This window comes from Malurus melanocephalus, unplaced genomic scaffold (assembly GCF_030028575.1).
Source record: "Malurus melanocephalus ecotype Western Australia unplaced genomic scaffold, MMel_1.1 scaffold_26, whole genome shotgun sequence".
Taxonomy (NCBI): domain Eukaryota; kingdom Metazoa; phylum Chordata; class Aves; order Passeriformes; family Maluridae; genus Malurus; species Malurus melanocephalus.
Genome location: NW_026623258.1, coordinates 784675 through 810484, shown reverse-complemented (window position 1 = coordinate 810484; position 25810 = coordinate 784675). Strand labels below are relative to the sequence as shown.

Genomic DNA, 25810 nt, shown 5'->3' with positions numbered 1-25810 from the left:
TCTAACTTTGTATCTCCTCTCAAAGCATCTTTGTCGCTAACTCTGTGACCCTTTCCGAGACAGGGGTGTTTGGTGGAAGATCTTGCTTAGTGACTCAACTTTCTTGCTAACTCAGTGATTTTAAGAAAATCAACATGTGATCTGTGTTTGAATTTGACACAGAATCATCAATAAATGTAAAAAACAAGATATGGCTCTGTGCTTTGTTCATGTAACATCTGGATAGTGTGGCACAGTCAATGCTTGTCTGAAGCTAACAGCCACACCAAAAACGGTGCCATGGGTAGAAAGGACATTTTGGATACACAATAAAGATCATTTTGACTTCCACCTGTTGTGTGGAAAGTGTCCCTTTTGGGTTTTCGTCAGAGTAGGTGTGTGGTTTGATTTGTTTCTCTCACTCTGATCRATACTTGTGACCAAAGTTGGCCATTTTGATCTTCACTGTTAGCTATTTATAGATTTGTCTTTAACTGAAGTTTTATTACAACAAACCAAGGCTCAGGTTTGTCTTCTGGAGGCAATGGTTGCCCAAGAGCAGCTAGAACTCCCCTTTGCCTCTTGTGAAAGCCACAGAAAGTTCAGCAGGGGACACGCTGCCTCTGAAGGGGTATTACCTGCACCGACCCCAGGCTGGCCTCCCTGGCAGTTCATCCTGGGGGATACAAGGGCACTGTCTGCCCTGCACCCATCCTAGCAGGAATAGCAGCTTCTGATGAACCATGACCTGCGACAGCGGAGGAGGAGAATTAGGAAGATCAGATAACGACTTGCTGTTGTAGGTGAGGTATCCCTACCAAAGGTCATTTAATTTTAGCATGTCCTTCCCTTCATGGCTTAYAGAACCAACCTGTGTTATTTAGTGCTCACAATAACCCCTCTCTCGCTCCCTGTCACCTTGAAGTTTCTTSAGTTGGAGATTATTTTTAGAGGTGGTTTATACTTTGTATTAACTTCCTGGGAGCAAAGAGAGTATGAGGTTTTATGCTTTTTGTAATATGAATTTGCTTTAAAGATACATAACAAGCAGTTTTCAAAAACAGAAAAAGTCTTTGGCCAAACTCCTCATCCATGCTGGATTTCCTCTTCTTAATTAGTCCAATGGCTCAAACTGAATGCCWAGAAGAATTTAATCTTAAAAGAATAAAAAGTGAAGGCATGTATATCATAATCAAGGGAATGTAAGTAGAGCATAATCATGATAGTAGCCATTTATCCTTGGATGATGAAGGATTGTTTAGCATCACAAGTTGCCACGAACAGAGTAATACTGAAGGATCATTYAATTCATACCCAAAATGAGAGTGAGGTGTCTGGGAAAAATTTGTGGCAATGTAGCACAGGTCTGACAGGAGGACTAGTAACACTAGSCTGAGCTATACCATTATCAGTTTTGCTTTAAATCATTTGTCTGTGGACAGCAAAGTATGTCTAATAGCCATTTGGTAGATTTATATCTTGGGATGCCATAAATCTTTTAGAAGGATGGTGGTTGAGGCACCTGAGGCAGTCATGCTAGTCCACGAATCCATTCTGCTGAAAGCAAACAGGAGAACTGGGCAGCTTCCTACTGGCAGCATGGAGACATGGAACCAAAATGAGCAGGAATGCTTTGATGTAAAAGCTACAGAGCAGAAGAACTGGAGAAAACAGTGGCTGTGTTTCCAGTAAAACCRTCTATTAGTACTCTATTGTAAATCAAATTAAATTACTGCCCCACTGCCTGATCCTGCGCTGAACTTCTTGTGTTATTAAAGCTCTGAATCTGAATGAAAACAGGGTTGTATCTTGAGACCTCCTTCCCAAAAAGGATCTGCCAGTCACGTCTGGTCAGAACAGCTTGGGGAATGTTTACCTTCTTTTAGGAGCCAGCTGGGAGATTGATGGGTTCGAGCTGGTTTTGCACAAGCTTGTTCAAGTCTTAAAAGGCATTTTCATCTGTCTGCACAGAGAAAAAGGTTTTAATAGTGGAGGAAAAAAGGTTTTAATGAGAATTACTGAGATATGTGATTTTGGATTAAAAGGGAATGCAGTACATTATTGTAGTATTTTTTATTGTGGAATGMATTTGTGTTCCTCCTATACAACCAAAAATTTTAACAAGATCAGAGCAATTACAGGAATGCCCAGATTTTTCATGTTATCTTGGGTATAGAGAAAGGGATGGGTTATTAAAGTGTATAGTCTCTGAGAGAAATAGCACTCTAATGCTGTTTTTCGCATCTTAATTTTAGTGACTGCATAACTTACCTTCATAAGATACTCTTAATTGAACATTTCAATAGAATTTGAATASAGTCTAAAATATCTGGGATTCCTCCTCCACTCCTTAAAATATGATGCGAAATTTATTAGTCTTAATGTACATATCCCAGAGTTAATTGTTTTATCTTGTAAATCAGTTTCTCATCTTTTCAATGGCTTTTACTTTCAGATGTAAGGAATAAATAAATTCTTGATTGAAAAGTCTKTTTTGGTTTGCAGTAGAAAAAGGGGGAGGGGGTCAACTTTATAAAGGCAAAAGGATTTTTAGTTCTTTTTAAATTATTTACAAATGCTGAATTAAAGGACAGCAGAGTTTAAATTATGCATTAAATTAGCATGTTACTGATGGAAGATGCTCAAAGAAAGTTGAAAATTTTAAATTGCTGTGAGCCAAATTCAGCCACAATTTAATAGCTCAATTGATGTTGATRAACTTAAAGCAGTGATAAATCCAGACCTATAGGCTCATTTTTCTTTTTGCTGTGAAAGGTAAGCATGCTGTTTCTACAGTACTGACTGTCCTTTTGTTTGAGAGTTGACTGAGTATACTTTGATCCTTTTTTTAGAAAAGGAATTCTCTGTTCTCCCTTAAAGAAAGCTTCCCGAGACCTGGATCAGATTATGGAAACCAAAGTGAGCACACAAAAGTGCTTGTTAGAAAGTGAAATTTATGTGCAAACTAAATGTGCCCTTGATGATAGCCTTATTGATCAAGCCAAGTTAATAAATCAGTAATATCACGCAGCACTGTTCAACACTCACAGGCTTATATTGGTTCTTTTTTTTTCCCCTTTCGTTTTATGTGCCTGCTGTGTAGGCAGAGAACATGCACTTTCCTGCCACGGAGTGTGTAGCACAATTGAAACACTGAGTTCAGAGGGCTTGAATGTAAAATGTCGGCATCCAATACAACAAAAAGGAACTTCTGTAGCAGTAACTTAATACTGGGATTGGAGCCTTTTACTTCCTAAGTATTCCTCTATTTCTTTCTAGTGCTTCAGGCCCTGATCCAGAATGAAATTTGGGGTCCTGCTTGGATAATTAAAAGAATTCAATGGAAAATTTGGCATGAAAATGCCATACGGAGTGACTTTTGAACCTAGCAATGGCCAACATTTGCATTCAAGATAAATGTTTAGTTTTCAAGAAGTCTTCCTTTAGGTTGTTCATCAGTAGGTTTGCCATTACACAATGGTAACATCCTTTGGGCACCCTTGGGATTCTRGTCTGACAAGCACTTACTCCATTATTGCCCATATTTCCTTGAGCCCTCTGACAAAAAGCACTTATGATGAGCTGGATTTATCTGCCCGTGCCATGGGATGCCTGCAGGATCTCTGAGAGCCCTCTCGCGTTGCGCAGTGCATGTTCTCTGTAGCTGCCGCCTTGTTCCCGATGCCGCGCGTTTTCTCCTCCGTCGTGAGATGATTTTGCATTCGTAGCTTTGCTCTGATTTGGGGTTGATCTGCATGCAGACCGTGTTAGCAGAGGAGGTTCTGCTCAGGCTAAAGTGGGGCTTCTGTGCTCGAACCCAGTGTCGTGCGCTGATGTCCCTGGTGTCCTGGAGCAGCAAGTGTCGCAGCCGGGACCTCGGTTCGATACCTCAGCTCCGTTCCCTGATGTTCTCGCTGAGAAACGAAGGCAGCTGGGTGAGTACCTGAGCCTCTCCTGGTGCAATTTGCCAAGACAGAATACAAAGTAGCATTTATGCAGCACTTCTTGTCATTCCATGGTCTTGCGTTCATTTCTAGCTAATGATTGGAGCACTGGAGTGAGAGCAGTGGTTGTATGGGCAGTGAGCCATCAGAAAGAAATAGATATCATCTATGGTCGATTCACAACCTTCTTCTGTCCCATCTTTCTCTCTCCTTTTCCATCATTTCATTCCTTCTCTTTCCTTCACAAACCTGCAGCTAATGTGAATGGTGAGCCTTAGAAAGTGTTAATGAGACAGAAGCAGTCGACCCTTTCCTGGTATGGAGTTATCTTCCATTGCATTGTCAAATGTTGGGAATTTGGGTTGTCTTATTTATGAGAGTAGCCAAGACTCAGTCCGGGAAAGTTGGGGCTGATTTTAGTGGTGGGAAGAATCTGGACATGATCATACAGGTGCCTTCTTATCAGCTCACAAACTTGGTAGGGAGAAGCTCTGCTCTGTACGGAGCCAGGATCAGGGCTGGGTAAAAGTACTGATGCTGTGCTGGTCTCAAAACGTTGCATTGAGTTAGTTCATTAAGTTCAGTGGAATTTAACAAAGTTTAACAGTGGTTTACAAAGGTTAAGTAAGTTTGATGTCAATGTTCACCTTATTAATTACTGCATGGGAGAAGTGCACAAATTAAAATTGAGCTAGAATCAAGTTAGAATGTTTTGCACAGGTRTCAGAGATGCAAAAGAGTAAGGAAGCTCTCTTAATGAGTCATGAGATACAGACTGGTTGAACTTAAGTGTAGCCAGTCCAATCTGAGTCTCAGATTTAGACAAAGGTATATGTCAAATGAAAGTAATGAAAACAGTAAGGAAGAGCCTTCTGTTGAGTCACAAGGTTCAGAGTGGACCCACTTGCTTTCTAAACTCCTTATGGAGCCTTGGTGCAGTTAGGTCCAATCTTAGTCTCAGACTTGGACAAGGGGTTATATCTAATAGAATTATCTATAATACGTTTATAGTAATTAATATTGAGTAGCTGCATGAATTAGTAATGTTTCATTAGTATTAATTTAGGTTTCTGACAGATCTGCCATTGGTTAAAGGTCTCTCTGTCTCAAGGAGCCTTGTTGAGAGGTGTCCCAGCTCAAGGAAAGATCACCACCATGAACCCAGGCTGCCTGGCCAGAAGAGCTCAAGAAGGCTCACTTAGGCTGCCATATTTATGGAATAAAGAGGTTGGCTTATAGTCAAATTGCATGCAATGGAAGAGGTATGCATGAGTCTTGCTGTACCCCCAAATTTCGTTGCTCCTTGATTAATGAGTCTTGCAGAAGCCACCAGCTATTAATGTGTTAATTGCATGATCAGTGTTCCAAGCTCATGTGCATCGATGCTCATTGTGTCACTGTTTCCTCCGTGGTTTTTCAGAGAACACATTGAAATTAGAGAAGTTCTTGGCCTGGACACGGATCAGACCTTTTCTTCCTTTGCAGCCTGTACCAAACTASCACAGTTTGGTTAAGGGCTGGAGTGCATTCATCACAGGGATGTGGGCCCACTGCACTCATGGGCTTCTCCAAGCCTGTGTCATTAATCTCGAGGTGGGGAGTGTTTTAAAATCTTCTGCAAAGCAAGAATGGGTGCAGACTTTACCATGCTGCTAAGCCACGTGTCTCTGAAGGTTGTGCCACAGTACTCCAGAGCTCACACTGACTGGTGGCTCCTCACTGGAGGGTGTTTAAAGTGCTTAAGTATTGAATTATTCTCTCTGCTCAAGAGGGAGCTAAGGCTTCTTTTATCTTTTATGCAGGGTAGTAACATTTTTGCTGTGAGTTAACTGTATTACTCTCTTTCTTGCTGCTCCCACATTAGTTTTGGAAAGAGAAAAACAACGCTGTGTCATCGCAGAATTGCCTGGTGATGGGAGCTGTAAGGTAGATGAGTTCTTCTCTCCACCCATGAGCAAGCTCTTGAATGAGGTTTTACTGCAGGACTGTTCTTTCTGTTCCTCTTSCGCACTGACCTGTCAATGTCTCTTAGGTTTTTAATACATTACAGTACATCCATCTCTTAAAACAACAGTTTCATTTCTGTAGCCCAGCCATGCAGCCAGTGCTAGGGAGATATTGCTGTCATCACTGCATCTTAAAAGCTCTGCTTCCATCCTTAAGAGCTTCTTTGGCCGTGGACTAAACTTAGAAATATGCTTGGGTCCTGTCCAGCACCATATAGGAGCTTACTCCAGATGAAGATTTATCCCTCTGTGGTTCAGGTTTTACATGCATGCCTCATGCACACAAATAATACCTGTTTCATGCAATATTTGACACTGTGWACTACAAATTAGACCATAAACTCTTAGATGCAGAGACCACTAAATGTTTTAGAGCACTGGGCACATTCAGACTTTAAACCCAACCAGAGCCACCAGTCATCACCAGTTAGAGGCATAGGGAACAGCTTTAAAAGGAATTCCCTCATTAAACTGAAGTTGCTTTTACCCATGACAGGCCATAAAATCTGAATCTGTGGTAGGCARTCTTTGCCTCTGTGCATGCATGCATCTTAACCTTTTTATTTTCAGTGGGGAGAGAAAATAGACTGGGTTGCATATTGGCTACATTATCTTGGTATTAAGCTGCCATTCCCAATCTCTTTTGGAAAATTGGAACAGAGATTCGCTACTTCTCATCCATCACTTTAAATGAAGGCCTTAGTAAAACAATTTTGATTGCTGGGAACCACAAATAGTATCCTTCTTTCCAGATTTGTTCTTCTTTGCTCATGAAACTGTTAGAGCAGATCTTAACACTCTGAGCCATAGCAGGATGTATGTCAGTGGTTTCACAAGCTCTGGGGAAGTTGCTCAAATGTGTTTATAAGGACTTCCCAAAAAGTGCTTAGTGGTATTGAGCCTGGAGAAGATAGTGTTGGGATTTTTGTTGTTGTATTTTTGTGGTTGTTGTGACGGGTTTTTTAAGTCCACTAACATACTCTTTGATGCCGTTAGGTTTTATGTTTCCATTGATGCAAGAAAGGTCTTACTGAAAGTGTAGGTCTTATTTCATTAAAGATTTGTAAAGCTTAGGACTAAAAAGTCGGTCTTAGTTGTAGCTATGCCTCCTCAACACCTAATGGTAGCCTTGTAAACTGATGCTGTTTAGACCAAATCACTAATTCCCAATCTTTAGCTGTGAACTCATGAACTTTCTTGTGGATGTTCTGAAAAGCCCCATGAATCTGAAGGTTTTAATGTTTTTGTGTAATAAGGTTCAGTGGACTAGCTGTTGCCTATGGGCCATGGTTTATGACTGCTTGAGCTACAAAAATTGACAGTCTAGCAACTTGTCTATGTTAGTCTCATGTAATTCCAGGATTGTTCCGTGTTGCTCTCTTCTGCCTGTACATCTGTATTGCAGTTAATTTCCTTAAAACTGGGAGACTGCTCCCTGCTGGAGTTCAAAGTGGCAGGTGGTGAAATGCAGACTTCAGCTGAACATTTTATTAGTTCTTAATGGCAGCTTCAAACTAAAGAGGGAAAAAATCCTCACATTTGGGTTTGGGGTGTGCTATCCATGACAAAGAGCACAAATTGAACATTTTACAGGTGCTAGAAAGGTGTTGATGATTCCTTTAGTAGTCTTTGTAGTCTGCCAGGAATTTCAGGCAATTAACTAGCCAGTGCTACTGTTGACTAACCAGGCTTTAACAGACCTTTCAGAAATCTTTTGGTCTTTTCATGTAAATAGACTTTTGGCAGTATTTTAAGATGTATACCCAGTAGATTTTGTAATGCATTTCCTTTTTTCATGTGTCCCATGTTTAATTCAAACAAGCATCTGACATGAAAGCTAAAGATAAAAGTGTAACATAGTACAATTAGTTTCTGTGAAGTCTGTGGATCACTAATGGAACACAGCTCTTCCCCCTGCACAACTAGCATAATACAGGCCATTTTTTGGTCATTTGTGTTGTACATTAAAAGCATCAAATAGAGCGCTGTCGTGGGCCTGAGCGAATGGACAGAAAGTTCCTTTGTTTGATAACGCTGGAAATAATTTTGCTTTCCAGAGACGCAAATGGATAATTGCTGCAATCAGATCAGAGGCATGTAACACTTGTAATGTAACCCTTCATGTATTAAGAAAAATAAAGCAGAAATTAGATCAGAGACCAGAAATATGTATACATTTTAAAAGGAAGTTCAGTAAGCTGTTTCTCTGTTTCCACCACCATTACTGTCTGTGTTTCATGGACGTGTGTTGTGATTTCATACCAACTGATCTCTTGCACTTTCTGATCAAACAAACACAAGTTCAAGAGTACAGTTTAAAAGCAACCTGCTGGATTTGTGCGTTTAAAACCACTGAGCCTCTAAGAAGCAGGGTTTGAGATCATGTTTAGTGAAACAAAATCTAGCATTTAGTGAAGGAGAAGCATTTATTGACAGCAAACCTGCAAGCCTCCTTCCTCTTTTTTAATGCTCAATGTATGAAATTTAGATCTAGATTGGCTGCAAACTCTACCATTTTTGCATATGTCTGCTATACTTTTTTTTGGAAAACAAGTTCCAAAATAGGCAACTGGATTTTTATAGGATTAGGAGAGCTGGATCACATGCTCCCTTTTTTACCCATTCTGGACAAAACATTACAAGTTCTTTTAAAATTGTAGCATGTGTGTGGTTCYGTATTATTTAAGGTAGAAGAATTTTTTTTTTTTTCTTATTTTACATCAACATTATTTTAAAGCAGTTTGGGGATGTAACAAGCAAGATGCTGCCTGYCTTGACAATGCCACACAATAATGAGAAGTGTGTATTTCAAACTCACTGTAAGACCCAGTTCATTAAACAAAGAAATGCAACGCACAGATGCCATGTGTGGAACACACAAGGCATGATTTGAGTCATGAATCCTCCTTTCAGTTCCTAAAAATGCCCATTTCTCTGTACTACATTYACATTTTCTTAAAGCTTTTCTTTTTAGAACAAATGGTGGTATTTCTGGCGGAAGTGTTTTAGCTGATATATAGGCTGAGAATGCTGTTGGTTCTTTTATTTATTTTATTTATTTTYCTACTTCAGAGTGTTTTAACAGGCTGCTGTTAAACAGTTTAGCTAGATCCAAAGGGCTACTGCTAACATGAACTGGTAAACCACCAGCAGCGTAATATCCTCCTGTGTGAAAGACCTTGCACAGTGTAAAAGCTAAAGGTATTCTGATTAATCATTTTCTCAGGACAATTTATAAATARAGAGCATTTCAAAACTGAGACTTACTTCTTCCCCTCCTGCCCTTTCTTCACCATGAATAGAGCAGAGCTCTTAAAGCTCTGCTGTCCTCTTTTTATGACTTTTCTGATTCATTTTTATTTCAATTGCAAAAGTCATAGAGTTAGTTGAAATGGTGGGGCAGAAGTAAATRTGAATCTAAAACCACATTATCATTGTCCTTGGTGCAAATAGAATAAAAAAAATCTGGAGAAATTGCATTAAAAAACCAAAAACCAGAATCCCCAAACTATGGAAAATAATAAATTGATGAGTTTTGAAAAATAACAGTCATAGGGGGAAAGATACTAAGAATCACATTTCCCTGTGAACATCTGCGTTTAACGAAGTACAGCATTTCTAGTGGGGGAAATATTCCCGTTGTGGYTTCTGGGATCAAAGAGAGCAGCACAGCAAAACCTGTGTCTTCTATCAAGGTCTGCACCCAAAACTCCTGGCTCCAGGAGCCACCAAGGAAAAAGCTCAGGTAGAAAAGGGAGTGGGTGTCAAAGGATGTCAGAGGCTCTTGGGTGAAGGAGGAAACATTGGAGTAGGACAGGTGCTAGCGGGGCTGCTGGTGGGGAAAAAGGGAGGGCAAGAGGAAGCAGGTGCCTCCAGTGGGTTTAAAGACAGGAGGAATGACTGATTGGCTTGGGGAAGGTGTGCATGTATTTGCAGAGGGCATAAATGGCTCTGCTAATGACTTCCTTTCAYGGGGTGATTGAAGTACTCGTGATGGGCAAGCAGGCTGCTGGTGTTGACAGAGATTTCATTGGTACAACGTGACCCAGGGCATTTATGGAGCTGCTGTACCCCCATCTCTGAGCTAAATTACTTCCCAGATGCGAGGCAAACAAGCAATCGCTCAGACTGGTCTCCTGTTCTTTATGGCTTCACTCTTCAATACTCATTCAGCAATAGGCAGCTGGTTCCGTTTGCTCRGTTTAGAGGTTCTGACACCAGTAAAAACAAAACAGAGAAAAAAAACTTTTAATCTTCCAGCAATGAAATACACTGCAGACCTAAATAAATGAGATCTGTTGGAGCACCCTTGTTTTCTATAGGCATTTTCTCAGCAAAGGCATGATTGTTTGGGAAGGTCCCCTTAAAATTGCCTCAGGGGTCTGGTGCAGCAATTAAGTCCATGTGATAGTTTGTTCATCAAGAGATCTCTTTCAGATCATGTCTGCTTTGATGATTATTCAGCCCAAATCCTTCCCCTGCTTTACAGTTATTTTAACCTCTCTGAAGACCTGCCAACATACMCACTTTAGTGGCCAGTGATGTTATGCTGCTTTTTTTATTGGCATTCAATTTTAAGGGTTGACAGACAGTAAATACGAAGACTCCTCTTTACTGTTCTACAGTAATTTGTCCTACAGTTGTAAATAAGTCTCTCTTGTTCTGCCTCCTGCTAAACAAAACTCACTATTTTTGGAAGAGATTGAGCAAACAGAAGATTGTCCCATTTATGTGGCTGCCACTGAATGGATATCATCATGTCTGGGTTGTTGTTTGTTGGTTTTTTTTTTTTATTATTATTATTATTTTCATGGCAAATGAAGCAACTTATTTCTGAAAATACTGTCTTGTTATGGATTTTTTTTTTTTTAAGGTGGATCTATTAAATGTCCAGAAGCATTTTTTTCAAATATATTGTATTTCCATACGGACATGTCAGGCAAACCTGGAAGACAATCRCAGAATCATAGAACTRTTAGGGTTGGAAAGGACCTCTGGAGATCATGTAGTCCAGCCCCAAATGAATGATATTTAAAGATCTTAGGATATCCTCTTGGACTGTAACAAGCAAGCAAAGTACTATTTAGGAGGAACTGTAATTAATCCCAGTAGTCAAAACGTTTTTATTCTGTATTTTTCTTTCTCTCTGGYAGACACCCTGCATTTCCAAGACTGAAAATCAGCCTCAAGGACTTGCAACAAGCGTCAGGTGGGGACAGACACCCATCAATCAGTCCACGCCCTGGGACACTGATGAGCCTCCATCTAAACAGATGAGGGAGAATGAAAACCCAGGTATGTCTCTAATCTTATTTGTAATTCCACCAGAGAAAATCGTTCAAAGCAAATTCAATGCACTATCTCCATTTACCTCCGTAAATTAGACTTCATTGTGAGCCCTTTCTTTATTCTTTAGCAGGGGCTTTCCCTCATTGTAAAGACCCCTCAAGTTTCTTCTATGCYGGGGCTGATATGAATGTATTAAGGTGCTGCAAGTTCATTAGAGCAGGGTTTTTTTCTCCTTCTCTGCCTTGTCTAGAGGAAAAGGCATTCTGTAATACTTTAAGATTTCCTTTATGTCCAGAACTACCTGAAATGATTTCCAGCTTCCAGACACATATCATACATTGTGCTGCTATGCCAGACGCCTAATTACAATGTCTTTGTAGTGGCTGGAGCACCATTATTATACACACAGAGTGTTTGTCAGGGAGCCGTGAAAGCGCAGCAGGGAAAGAGGTTAATTTTCTTGGAAGCGTGCGCTTAAGCTGCATAAAGTGCAAAATACATAAAACCACAAACATGTCACATGTCACCTGACGAGTATTTTAACAATTGCGCTCACATCGCCGCAGCAATTTTATGCACTTACTGCTTGGGAGCGGCTCCAGATCCCGGACCGTGCTAGGTATTGTTCAGTGGGATGTGTCGGTGCCATCCGCGGGTGCGGGAGGGGAAGGATGAGGGTGTTGATGTCTGGGCCCACCGCCATTGCCGGCCTTCCTTCAWCCACAGGTGCAGCGCCCTGGGTCACCACGGTGGCAGCGGGCAGCCAGCCTGCCCTCATCACGCACTCCTACGGGATGACACAGCCGCCCACCTTCAGCCCCGCCGCCAACGTCCAGGCCCCCGTCATCGGCGTCACACCKTCCCTCCCGCCGCACGTCACCCCCCAGCTCCCGCTGATGCCAGGCCACTACCAGCTCCAGCCGCAGCCCTCCCAGCCCCTCAGCAACATGGTGGTCAACCTCCAGAGCCAGCCCTTGTACACCAACAGCCAGCCCCTCAGCATGTCCTCCATGAGCGGCGTGGGCCCGGTGGCCCACCCGGGCCCCGGGGCGGTGGGCAATGGCCACTTGGCCTGCCCCATGCTGCCGCCGCCGCCGCCGGCMCTGCCCTCGGCCGCCCTGCCCAGCAGCGCGCCCGCCACCAACGGGCAGGCGGCCGCCCCGCTGCCCCCCAACGCGGCTGCGGGCGGCCCGGACAACACCAACGGGGTGCAGATGCTGCGGACGATCGGCGTGGGGAAGTACGAGTTCACGGACCCCTGGCACCCCAAAGGTAAGGCGGGCTGGCTCGGCCCCGCGGGGTGTGCGGCGGAGGCGGGCGGTGGCTGACCCTCGGCACCCCCGCCGCTCTCTGCGGGCCCAGCCCCAGCGGCTGCCTACATACTTTTCTAAAATGCTGAGCTTTTGTGAGTTACTGACGACAAAAAGCAGTGTGTTAACAGGAGGCAGGACAAGTTCTGGGCGAAAAGGCCTTGTCAGAACAGCCAGTGTTCCCAAGGGTAAAGCAGCCATCATCCCATGCCCTATCCCTGTGAAACACACCCCATGTTTCCATCCAGCYACTGTCCTCCTGGCTGCAGTTGTGCATCTGCCACAACAGTGACCACTTTCTTCAGCCCTTGTCTTCTCCCTGCTCTGGTAGGACCCCAAGCCAGACACAAATCAAACTGACTGCAGCTGAACAACCCAACRCATTCAGCGTTAAGGGGAAAACTCTTCATTTCCAGCTTCATGAGACTCAAATGCTGAAAAACACCCTGAAGAGTCATGAGCGTTCTGAGAGGTTGACCTTTTCTGAGCAGTACTTTGTAAATGAGCCCCTCCACAGGGTCATGGTGGAGTGTTATTTCYGAGTGTCTTACCCCAGACACTTCAAAACTATCTACGCTCTGTGTGCTGAGTTTCTAATTGCATTTGGAGAGTTTTCCCTTCCTCCCTTACAAATCATGATGGGGCCACATGTACAGGTAAAGCAAAATGGAGCTTACAAAAATATTAATGCAGACCTATCAGCAAAATCAATTAAATTGATTTTGTAAAAAAACAGCACCTTCATTAAGTCTGTAATATTTTATGTATGCATTTGTATTCAGACACAATCCATGTGTAAATTATTTATTTGCCACAAGCKATTAAGTTCTGTTGTGTAGCTCTGTATTAAAGACAAGGAATCTCTATTAAAAATGATTAGTCCAATAACTCTTCCTGCTCTTTACGTAAATTKTACTTTGGTATGTGTAAATCCTTACCAAAGTTCCCTTGAAAAGGAGCTCAGATACAATCTCAGCAGTACTTTTTTAAAACTAAATATTCATTTTGTTTTTAAGTTTTCAACTCCAAACCCCGAATATGATGAGGGCTCTTGCTGGATSATGAGCTTCTGTATTTTTCTTTGAGCTCTCTCCAAGTGGGCTACAAGTGACACCAGCCCCATCAGATAGCCAAAAATTAATTAACTGACAATTATAATGGTGTGGTTAATTCTTTCACTTTAAAAGAAGAACAACCACCAAAAAAAAAAAAACACCCAAAAAGAAAACAAACAAAAAAAAAATCCACAGAAGCAATTTGTCAGGTCATGTTTATAAGTTACAAACCATTGATTTTGTAGGAGAAAGAGGAGAGATTTATWCTCTAATCCTGGTAGACTAAGTTCTGCTGGTTGTCTCTCTCTCCTCCATAGAAGCTATTTGTCTTCTAACAGGCATCATCTCCACTTTCCATAGCCACCTATCCCAATTTGCTGCACTGGGTACTCGGATGCATGATCAAATTAACACAATTTAAAGGATTACTTGGTGTCACTGGAGACATGTGCAAATATACAATACAAGGGAAAACACATAAGCTTAAACCACTTTCACGGCAGTAATTTGATCACATATCTGAGACCCAGTGACACTAACCTAGTGAGACAAATGAGCACGTCAGTGACTGCACACTTGAGGTTARGAATACTCCTAAATGCCTCGCATACTTAGGGCCAGCAACATCAGCTGTTATTTACTCTTCCTCYATCAATTAACCTTCAGCAGATCTCTGGCTAGCAGATGAAGTAAACTTCAAATCAAAGCCCGAGTAAAAATATCGTAAAATATTTAATCAGTCTTCAATATTTGATTTACAAATTCTTWGTCAGCCTTCTTGCTTAACCTGCTGTAAACCCCAGTCTAGCCTAATAGTCCGAGCAYCCCAGGGACCAGTCAGCCCAGGAGATGTTCATTAAGGTTCAGAGCAGAGTTCCTCACTGGAGTACACCAGGCATGCCACACCTAGCTCTGCTCTGGTATTTGGAAACCCCTGTTCYTAGAAAAGGATCATAAGGGGAATATTAAAACAAGCAGTATTTGYAATCCATGGCAACTGCTACACATTAGTTAGTGGTACTGTACCTTATAAACTGCAGGCTAGACAAGTGTTTTTCCAGGGATTAGGGAGTTTCTCTGTGACCATCAGCTATTGAGTTATTCCCATAGCTGTTACAAGCAAACAAACAGAACAGAATGAAGCATGCATATATAAATGTCTCATAAGCAGAACCTATTTTATAGAGATAAAGTAATCCCTTCCTCAGTTTCCAATCTAAAAAGCCCTAACATCTAAAGCCATAGTTCTTCATGACACATCTGAAGTCAGAGAAGATGTATGTTGGATTTGCTTGTTTTCATGTAAGAGAGAAACAATCATTAAAGGGGGACAACTGGGTGTTCAACCAGACCTTAAAATCTCACTAGAATAGCATTCTTAATATAAACTCCATGAGTTTCAATGTGGCTTGATTTTCTAATTATTTTATGTTTTGATTTCTGCCCTCAGGGATTTAAGTCTCGAAAGTCTGACTGATTTCACAGTCTTACATGATAGATACCTTTCTCTCCTGAAATGAATGGAAACTAGGAGACAGTACTAAGCTGTTCAAATATACAAGTTCAAACTAGTTCCCTACAAGTTTCATTTAAATAATCTCTCTTTCTTGGGGAACCTTGGCCAGTATTATAATAAGAGCCACTGCTAATGGCCTTGAGATCTATCTCATTATCCCGTGGAACTCTGAATTATTATTTCACTTGACAATCCAGTCTTGTCCAGGTTTGAATAATTACCCAACTATCCCTTAAGTGAAAGAGCAGTTCTTGCTRGTTAATATGATAGAGTTTCATATATTTTTAGATTTTCTTAGGGAACTCATTTAAAACATCATGTTTTATTTCCCATAATTAACTTTCTTTTGGCTGTGTACATGTTTGGGCCATTTTACTGTGTTCATKCAGAGCTAGGTTCCTTACTCAGCTGTTTCTAAATACACATAAACTAATAAATAGCCAAAACTTAAAGGCACTGCAAATGTGCCGTCTCATTTGCAATAGGTCAAGAGATCTCACTTACATGACTGAAAGAGTCATTTCCATGCCACTGCCAAAAATGCATTTTGATAACAGGAACCATCATATAAAATAGATATTCATTCTCCAGTGTTRCAGCTAATTTCTACCTAATGCTGTTGAAGTTATTTGTAAGAAAAATTGTGCATGTGTTAGAGAATCTTCTTGGTCAGGATGGGTTATATTCTTTAAATATGAGTTAACTTTAGCTATATGTTCTATTTACATAGTGAATTTATAAATTTTGTTACATTACAAGAGACATAAAGTTTCAAAGTATTTATTTCTTTTAGCAATGTATGAAGAATCGTAGAGCTGCCTTATGAAAGGAAATGGGGTCTTTTACCATGCACAATCAACAGGAGTTTTGGGAGGCATCTGGTTTGGCCTGTAGTTTTCCCTTTTGATAGGATATATGTAAAATACTCCTAGCTGACTTCAAAAGCCCTGACATCTTCATGCAGACATGTAACCAAAATTTTAGAMCAGAGTGAGCCCTTGTTTTCTAGCCATGTACTAAATCTTGCTCTATGAGCTAAAGTTCCAGAGCAGTTAATAAATCAGAATATTCAGAAACATAAAGATGTTCATTGTAAATGAATTCAGTGAAGGTCCACTGAAGTTCTCATAGACAATTTTTTACGTGGCTTCTTCAGAAAATACAGAGTTGCAAAGAATATACAAACATATTTTCAGGATCTTCAGGCTACATGATGTGGCCAGCACAAATTGTCACTCGTACAATGTGCCTGCAGGGAAGAGAAGAAACCATCCCTTCAGCTTTTGTCACAAGGTACCAGTGTCCCATGCCATGGCACAGTGACAGAGACCAATGTCTATKTGCCTGCCAAGCCAGCTGAGCCCAAACAGAGAGGAATTAATCATTCTGATGAAGGACTGGAAGAGATTGGTTTCCTTGCAGAAAACTGAGTAACTGAGATTTAGTCCTTGACTGTTTCCTAGGGCAATGTRCTTCTTTTTATTCAAGATTTGTTGTAAATCCAAAACTGAACCCTTGGTGGATAGCTCTGACATACATAGAACATAAACGTTCTAGCTGAGATTCTCAGATCTGTTTGACATTTGGAAATACACGCTTGTTGTAAACTTGATACACTTTGAAGCATAGTTGCTCACACAAAAAATGAGGAAAGTACAGTACTTTATTGCAGTACTTACTCCTGCAGTGTAAAATTAACCATGGACATCATGGGGTTTAATTTGTGGATGTTCATGGATAATACTGATGTTCGTTTCCATAGCATTTTTGTTCTGTAATTCTTTGGTTTGCAGTCCTTAACCAGTGGGAAAAGAAAGCAGATGCTAATTAGTTTTCAGAATGTAATGACTGTAGAAACATAACAATATCAGAAATAAAATCTGAATGTTAATCCTTGTAGCACTAATTTCTTAACACTTCATTTTCAAGCATCAGCAAATAGCACGAGCTAAACAATAACAAAACTACAAACGAATACTGTTGCATCATCACTTATTGATTGCACCTTTCACACTTGACTTTATTGCATTGGAATTCTCATTAGGCCTCAGACAATATTTACTTTCCTTAATCATGAATAGTAACAAGGCAGAGTACAACATTTTATCAATAACTATCAACTTTTTCTACAGAAAAGACTGAATTTTCAAAGGGATTTCAGCTTGACCTGCATTTCTGTGAGTGTACCTAGTTGTAGACATGAATGCTGGGGGCTGGGGGTGGAGAGAAGTGTTTAAATTCTATGTGTAACCTAACACTTGGGATTCTAGTAACATTAGTTAWAGGATATTGTGTGATGAAGACTCTAAAAAGCTTCTTTTCCGTTTTCTTCTTCCACTAGAATATGTGTTAATTTAGGAAAATCTCAGAGAGATAATAGATTATAAAAATTATAGCTATAAAATTATAGATAGAATTGTATAATGTCTCTGTGTACATGTATATATACATATGGACAGTATGCATATAGTTGTAAAGAAGGAAATCTACAATAGAAATAACTGCATTCTCTCCTGTTTTTTGTAGGAGAGTTAGGTTAGGATGGAAGTGATATCCTGAGTAGAGAGGGGCAGGGTCACCTCTTGTGATCTGTTGGCAATGCTTTCCCTAATGCAGCCCAGGATACCACTGGCATTCTTAACTGTATGAGCACTCTGCTGCCTCATGTTTTACTTGCTCATGCACTGTAATGAACTTAAAGGAAACAGGTCCTCTAAAATCAAATMTTTATCAAGATTAGTTACCATCTTCTTTCATTAATATAATCCTAACAGGATTGCGAAGTTGGTGAGGGTATCTAAGCCATCACTTGAGTGGCAATAAAATACATTTCATCTTTCTGTGGTCGAGGTGGGGTATTTTCCATAATTCCCATCCTTCTAATGTCACTGTCGGTCAGGTCATGACAGACAGTGATTTACTGCACTGAAGAGTCAACGAGGACTTGTAATAGTCCTGGAACATTGCCTTGCTAAACATACAGCATAAAAAAGATGATTGAATTTTCTTTTGATTGACAYTTCTCAGTATGGCAGTGACTTGAAATTTCTGTGTTTCAACTGGAGGAGGATCTTCTTAGCACCACCAATATTTTATGTGGATTATTGTTGAAAAAAAAATTGTGCTATTTGCTGAAGTGAGTTAAAAATCAGTGCAACTGCTCTTCAAAGTAATCTGGTTGGTGCTCATATTTTTTATATCTTTGTTTTTTTAAATAAATGTCATGTTTGCAACTGCAGTTGCAAATGCAGAGCTGAAGAACTTTGATTTTACTGTTGTATGGTATTATGTCATCATTTGCAGATCCACCTAGYTAATTAGACAGTGATATATTTGAAGTTGTCTTGAATTCCTTCCCACTCTGTAATCTTAAGATATGGTCTGCTTAGAATGTGATTTCTTAACAAATTTCTTAATTTTGTCCGTGACAGTGGCCATCAAATGCATTCAACATAAGTCTGAGAGGCGGCAGAGTTCTGTTGAATTACTATTTTCTCTTCCGTCCACACAACACTATATTCACAAAGTGCAAAATTTCTCAGGGCTGGATGATAACCAAAATCTAGGCTTTCTTTTGGCACAGAATACAAAAGTTGCAACTCTTTATAAATGCAGCTCAAATTTCCAGGCAGACGCCTGTTCATCCATCCATCCATCCATCCATTCATCCATCCATCCATCCATCCATCCATCCATCCATCCATCCATCCATCCATCCATCCATCCATCCATCCAAATACTGTTCCAACAATCCCTTGCAGGTAGCTGGAACTGCATTCGAATGTTCTAAAAGTTATTAATTGTCCATAACACTTGCAGAGTTGTCATTCTCCTTCCAGAATTCTGGTTTAATATCTGGTTTTTCTGACCTTGTCTTCCTTTGGTCCTCTTGTCTTTTCAACTCTTGACACATATTTGGATGCAATCATTGTCTGCATCCATCCCTTTGGGTACAGTCGGAAGCATATCAGTTCCCTTTCACTCTGCCCTCCTATGCTTGCAGTCACTTTAAAGCTACCTTTCCTGAGCATTCAATTCATCCACAAGTTTGTCTTTTCCTAAAATTTCCCACTAAGATTTATTCTTCACAGCATTTCTTTTGATATMATGACTTTAAATGTGACCTGTCAAGTTATAGCTACTACAGTGTAAGGGTACAGGGAGTTCATGCTCAGTCCAAACTGAACAAGCTGGGTCCTTCCAGAGCCAGACTGTGCCTTTATGTATATACCTAAATGTTCCCAAGATGGGCTATTCTATGACCTCTGGAGATCTCCAGAAAAAACATTTATTAAATTGCAAATGGGTTTTGGTTGAAATGTAAATGCTTTTTTTTTCACACAGTACTCCATGGAACATTGTCAAAATTCTGAATGATAATTTCTGTCTCATTGCATTCAGAATGAGAATTACTCGGCCCCATGTTAAATTTTAGAAATCTAAACAGATTTATGAAATGCAAACATTTCCAARTAGTGACTTTTCTTACCCTGCTGTGCCTTGAGATTGCTGATGATAAGCACCACTGTCCCACAGTGAGRTGGGCTTTGAGCTGTGGTCAATAATAACAATAATAATAATATGGGATTACATAAACACCTCGAATCTTCAAAGTACTTTTGAGGACATAGAACTTAYGTCATTAAGTTCTTTCTCCACAGGAGGATTGGCTAAGCTTCTTCCACTCAGTCTGGATAGTTTTACATATATATACAGGTTTCTAATTGTATCAAGTTAGGGTAAAAAGATATTTGTGTATATTTTCCACCTTAAAATCTCTAGATTAGATAYTCAGGGTAGATATTCTGTAAAGTATCATCAGGTGATGAAATCATCAYGAAGAAGGGGGTAGATAAGCGTGCAGAAATGATTACTCATAGACAAAACTTCCACCACCTAGATGTGCAAACAAAAGTAGCGTGAAGTTTTGTCATGTTAAATTTAGCAAATTACAGCATTAGTGTTGTATGTACTTACTACTGTATTGGAAAAATCTCTGGGCTGCTGAAAAAATGGGGYTCAAGAGGACTTGACCAGGACTGTTTAAGTCAGAAGCATTTGCCTGTAGAMGGTGCCAAGATGCTTAGTCAAGTTTGCACAATTTGACTTTTCAAGGTGTTTCAACAGATTGGAGGGTTTGCCTCAAGACTTTGTACATTGTATTTTGCACAATGCTCATTGGCWTTACACAAAATAAATAAAAATGCAAGCATGTAGAACCTTGCATTTTTTATTCGTGAGTCCTCTGATGTTTCAGAGGGAGATAAAATGTCTTGCTCATCAGTGTGCACATTGAAGTATTTTGGTGCAGATGAGGAAGATGGTACAAAAGAGACAAAATTGGTTGAAATGGAAGAAGTCTTAAGAGCCATGTGGGCTGACACTCCTGTTCAGTCTGACTGATTATATTATAGATTATCCTAATCCAACATAAAACCCAGCTTCTCTGTGTGACCTTTTCCTWGTGAAGGAATAGGGAAATGTTCCTTGCATTCCCAAGCTGTGGATTCTTTAAAACAAGGATCATTTTGCACAAAACACTACCATCCTGTGGAAAACAGATGGAGGAGCAGTGGTAGTAGATTCCCATTGTCTGTAACCTAGGAAATACAAGATTATGCTCTTTTCCTTTTCCACCATGCTGTGTGAACTTYGTTACAGATGTGGATTTTCTAGATGGCTGAATTTGCTGTGTTAATATGTTTTCTGCTAGATATTCTMCTATCATGGTCATACTGTGCCATTTTAAGAAAAATCCCTTTTTTTGAGCCTTTTGTTTGTTCTTCTGTAGGATGGTTAGAGCTCTGGTTTGAAAGTCATGTTGAGCWTCCAAATACAGAAGCACCTTTAAGGAGCATCTCAGAAGAACTTTTGCTAGAGGACAGCAGGTACCTCCAGCTGAAATCATTTAAGTGATTTCAGGATCAGACAGATTCAAGTATTTAACCATTAGTATGTAAAGAGCCATTGCTCTCTGAAGAAATACATGAATCTCTCTTTCATTTGCAGAAATGTATCGAGAACAGGGGCTCATATTCTGTCAGCTCCARAATAACATGTTCTTCATGTATTTTACTTGCTGGAACAGTACAAGCAAATTTGACATCTTGTTCAAGGATCAGCTGTTCAAGGACAGTCAAATCTGCTCATGGGCAGAAATTCAATACATTCCAAGAGCCTATCTGTGAAAACTCCACACCAGTAAGAATTTCCTCTTTGAGAACTTAAATGAGTTCCACAGCACCTTACTGGAAATGCCCTTATGCCTTTGGATAAGCCATCATTACTTTAGTTCTTTTATTTCTTTCTCTCTCTCAAAACTGCCATATAGGCAAACCTTGTGCAGTGTCTCRGTGTTATCAGTCAGGGCTGCCTTAATTCACTTCCATGAAGATAAAGTGGTGCTGAGAACACCTTTTGGCTTTAAGGGTAAATTCAATCAAAAATTTTGCTAAAGCCAGGAAATTATTTTATCATGTATTTTTGTCCAAATTTGTAGATACTAAAGTGGTACATTCAGTATTTCAGTAAGATTTTATGTTTCCTGAGACCGAGTCTTTTTTTTTGTGTTTTAAAGAAAGAAGGGCAGTTTGTAGACTGAAGATCTATATAGCTGGAGATAATRTGTTAACATATATAGAAGACAAATTCTAAATATCAAAACATGTTTTATAGACAGTTAAAAGAAGGGGACCTATTTAAGAAATGTATTGCATGTATTGAGTTGATAACATTGTCTGATTTCTATGCCTTCAAATGCACTGAAAGAATGTTGGGGTTTTAATATAACTTCTCACTCGGTTGGGAGATAGCCAGCTCTGGAGTGGAGTGGGACCACATGGTGTGTTTATGACAGAAAAAAAGAGGTACCCGTACTTCATCCAAGTGAAATAAGAGAGGTGGCTTTAAGGATATAATTTATAATTACCCAGACTGGATCTAGATTATAATTACATAGTCTGGACCTATGCCAAGACACTGAAATTAATATTTCAAGTTTGGAGGGAAGAAAGATGAGATAGTGCTTGGCTGTGTTGGTAGTTGTCTATCAGCCATGAAATGAGGACCAGGAGAGTTCAAGGAACCCCCCCTTGTATCTTGAATTTATGTCCCAAAAACAGATGAAGAGACTTTTACTTAAAATCTTAAATGGAAAACAGAATTTTTAAAGAAAGGTATTGTAATAAGGAATGATAGCATCTTGGATGGTTATTACAAGGTTAGTAAATGAGAAAGATAAATAATTTCTATTCAAAACAGAAGTCTTAGTTTAAAGAGTCCTAACCAGCAATCAGGTCTGTTAAGTAAGATTCCTTCCCTTACTTRAATTTAGAAAGTGAACATGTCACTCAGTCATTAAAGCACAGGCAGCTAGGGCCATGGAGATCCTGGATGTGTTACTACATCTTACATGGTTGCTTGGTACAGAGAGCAGAGCTCTTCCATAGGTGCTGTTTGGGGGAACTTGGCTGTCTCAGAGCATGTCAAAGGTCACCAGGGACCAGTGAAGAGCTGCCCTGAGTTCCTCTGGTTACCAGCTGCATCAGTCTTCACTGCATTAATTAGGTTTCCATAGATATGATATAGGCACTTAGACACTTAAACAACTTGAATGCATTTGTTTTTAAATATGTTTATAGCATCAATCAGATTTTAAATTTCAGGAATAGGGTCAAGAGCCTCAGCAGATGGACAGCTCAGCATGAACACAGCTCCTCTGTCAGAAGTACAATATAGCAAAGTACAATTTTTGATCTATTTTACTGCCATTGTATTGAGGGTATTTTGATATAATGGGTTCAAATCACCTAAAATTAATAAAGTGTTTGCCCATTGGGTGGGGTAAGCAAACAGATCGAGTCTCATTTTGTGATGGCTTTCCTCTTCTGCCCATGGAGAGCTACATCTGAATGTAATGCATCCTTACCAAGCATCATTACRACAATACCACTAAAGCCAATTTGGGCGCATATTGTCAACAGTTTTGATTCAGSGTTTGTTAAACTTCTACTTACACTGTTATCTCACACCATTTCCAGTGCTGTCTTACACTGTTTAAAATATTAAGGCTTGCTAAGAGGGTTAGCACTGAGAGAGGCTTACATACCTCATTCAGGAGACATCACTTGCAGTGGCGCAGTGTCCCACAGGGGGCTTAAGCTTTTCGTTCAGCAGTGACTCAGAAAAGGACGAGTGCCACGCTCACGGTTTCCATCAGTGCTTGGTCTTTTCTCAAAGGTTTCCTCACTAATTCCCAGCTCATCACAGTCCTCATCAGCCTGTGTAATGTGCTCATCACACGCTCATTTTCAGCTTTTGATTTGGCCTGGCTGTCTGCTGGGGAAGGTTTCCTCTGGTAGAAGTCTCCAAGTACATGAACAAGTGAGCTCTAAGTGTTACTAATAAAAAATCCTTTAATCCACTTTAACAATGATAAATTGGAACTGGGAACTCCTCTTACTTTACAGATACATTCAGTTCAGAATTCCACTTAAGTCAGGAAATCATTTTATGGGCCACAGAAAACACCCCGATGTGGACGATGGGAATGAAAGGCCAAATGCTTAATTGCTCTTACTGTATCTGAAGCACCTACTGGTGACTGAAGCTTCTACTGATATGGCTGGTTCATACAAAATACACTAGTCTTTGCCATTATTTTTATTCTTACTTCACCCTGGAATTTCCCTTTTTATTTTCCCCACATCGTAGCTGGTGCATGATGAAAGAGAATAACTGATCTGGGCCTCAGAAGTTCAGATTGAGCAAAGATCTCTTTAAAATGTACTGTTCTGGATTTGGATGGATTTGGTACCTTGTCTTGGTAGTAAATCCCTCACACCTAAGATCTGTCCTATTATCCAACTGCTATCCTAAAGAACGTAGCATGATCAGACACAATGAAAGACAAAGTCTCTTTTTTATTCTTCTTCTTTCCCAAAACCATGGGAGTCTGCATTAAGGACTCCTCCACAATGGTTTGTGGCTCTTGTAATCCCTACAGATCTCTGTTTCATTAGTGGCACTTGAACATTTCCCAAACACAGCTCACTGCAGCRTTACACCAGGCATGAAGCAGCATCCATGCAGCAGGAGGGCCCTTGGAGGGGTGTTCACCCTGCCTGGCCTTTCTGTGGGGCTCTTTGCTGGGGCACCTCGGGTGCCTYCTCCGTGCCATCATCTCAAGTGACCTGGTGAGGCTTCAGAAGAAATTCACATCCCAGTACTCGTTTTCTAAGCATCCATCCATAATCTGGCAGCAAATGTAGGCTCATTGTTTAATGTCTGATTTTGAAAATCTGGCCCCAGCAGCAGGTTTCTGTGCATCACTGTACTAACATCTGGCTTTTACTGGCTTGGCAGACTGTCTGTATCATTAAGTAGAACGAAACTATGCATTGATATGGACRGAGATGATCCTGCATCAATTTCCAAAAGGACGGTAGGGCTATTGGCAAATTAAATAGTTGAAGAAATTCTCCATCTCTCTTTCTTTTCATGATGTATCGGGGAATAAAATTGAGGGGAAAGCAGAAAACAAACTAATGTGAGTGTAATTCCCAAATTTCAATCTTCTGTATATTATGGGTCATTACCCGTTAATTTGCTAAATGGCAGTTTTCTATGAAAGAAAAGTTTTGTTTAGCTGTATAATGATGACAGATGATGTAATTAGTTTCATCCCCGCATTGAGAATGATAAAAGCATTTCTTTTGTGTGTCACTGCTTTTAGACAGTATAATATCAAAAATGATAACAGTGTAAAAATTGGACCGGCCGCCTTCATATTGTGCACGTAAAATACCTCAGTAATATGATACAAGTAATGACAGGTACTTTGCCATGTATTCATTTTCTCCACTCTCAAGCCTTTATATTACAGCGAAATTAAAGCACAGCACTAAGCAGACTAGACGTGCCTAAATGCAGACCCATCTGATGAGCCTGTAAACGGCCAGTGTCCCTTTACTGTTGGTGGTTATGATAATTAAGCAATTATAAACTGGGGTTTTGAAGGAGAACATTGAATCATTTTTCAGTTAAAGAAGTTGGGGGGTATTTTAATTTCAGGCCACATTTGTTGCTTGAATTAGTTTTAATTATATTCTGTATAAGTACTTGCCCCRTATCCTGGTTTTGATAGTGGTAGATAGTCTCATTTAAATATAAATAAATGCCAAACTTATTTAACATGGAAAAGTGACTGCTGTGACTGTGTAGTAACAATTTTCTCTTTGTTGCCATGGTTTGGATTTTTATATAAGCTTTGCAAATATAATAAACCTAATGGAGCTCTTCATCCAAGGAAATGGGTATATTCAAGAAAATAAATTACATTTTGCAAGCTAATGAGCTCTACTAATTGTGTTTATCCTTGTGAATTAATACAATTTAAGCAAATCTATCCCCCAAAATCAAGCATTTGATTGCATTTTAGCTGCGTGGAAATCTGAACATCCGGATCAAATCTGAGTTTACTGGATATCCAAGGGGTAGGGGGGAAGGTTAATTTTYGTTGACTTGTACAGCTGGTGCTAGCTGCTAGTAAAACAGGAAAAGTTAGATTTTGAAAGTTCTGACTTTTGTTTGTTTTTTTTTTTAAATCCAACTACTTCCCGCACAGGCAGAATTCCCAATGAAGAGTGGTGTGTAATAAATCCCATGTAATACAGCAGCAGGCATGTACAAGTCATGGTAATTAGCCCACATG

General features: G+C 40.1%; 1 protein-coding gene across 2 annotated transcripts in view; it reads left to right on the top strand.

Moving 5' to 3' along the window:
* The window catches only part of KLHL29 (kelch like family member 29), a 321222-nt gene that overhangs the window by 172363 nt on the left and 123049 nt on the right, over positions 1–25810 (top strand). Inside the window, exons 3-5 of one of the 2 annotated variants that reach the window (XM_057390429.1) lie at positions 3801–3914; positions 11083–11224; positions 11945–12490. In XM_057390429.1, coding sequence (XP_057246412.1) covers positions 3801–3914; positions 11083–11224; positions 11945–12490 — 802 coding nt within the window. The remainder of the gene's footprint in view (positions 1–3800; positions 3915–11082; positions 11225–11944; positions 12491–25810) is intronic. The other variant, XM_057390430.1, reaches the window with a different exon arrangement.